Genomic DNA, 396 nt, shown 5'->3' with positions numbered 1-396 from the left:
AAGGATTCATGTACGCGTGCCCGCTTCATGTGCGAATCTCGGCTCCGGCTTCGATTGTCTTGGTCTGGCTGTGGGTATCTGGAACGACCTGATAGTCGAAGAAGCGGACAAAGAGCAAATCATCATTCACGGGGAAGGAGCTGACGAACTTCCGCGAGACCATTCTAACCTGGTAAGCGAGTATGCAAGCCACGGAGCATTGTAGTTTGACAACGCCTGAGTGATGGTCTGGACTTCACATGATCTGAGATGCTAGCAGGCATCGTCTGGCCGCGAATGACCCTGTTCTTCCTTTCCTGGGTTTGTTTCCGGAATTGCCAGTTGATTCTTGTACCTCCGCTCTGCGTGGCAGGGGGGTCTGAGGGGCCCATCAGAGTAGCCTGTCAACGGGCTGAC

General features: G+C 54.0%; 1 protein-coding gene across 1 annotated transcript in view; it reads left to right on the top strand.

The window, feature by feature from the left end:
• Nucleotides 1-22: 22 nt before the first annotated feature.
• The window catches only part of CSUI_010278 (homoserine kinase), a gene marked incomplete at its 5' end in the record, with an annotated part of 3,736 nt that continues 3,362 nt past the window's right edge, over nucleotides 23-396 (top strand). The window contains one exon of the mRNA XM_068070383.1: nucleotides 23-172. Within this exon, the coding sequence (XP_067917641.1) occupies nucleotides 23-172 (150 nt within the window). The remainder of the gene's footprint in view (nucleotides 173-396) is intronic.

This window comes from Cystoisospora suis (assembly GCF_002600585.1).
Source record: "Cystoisospora suis strain Wien I chromosome Unknown contig_7052, whole genome shotgun sequence".
Classification (NCBI taxonomy): Eukaryota; Apicomplexa; class Conoidasida; order Eucoccidiorida; family Sarcocystidae; genus Cystoisospora; species Cystoisospora suis.
Note: the sequence above shows the minus strand (reverse complement) of the source record. Positions and strands in the feature narration are given on the sequence as shown.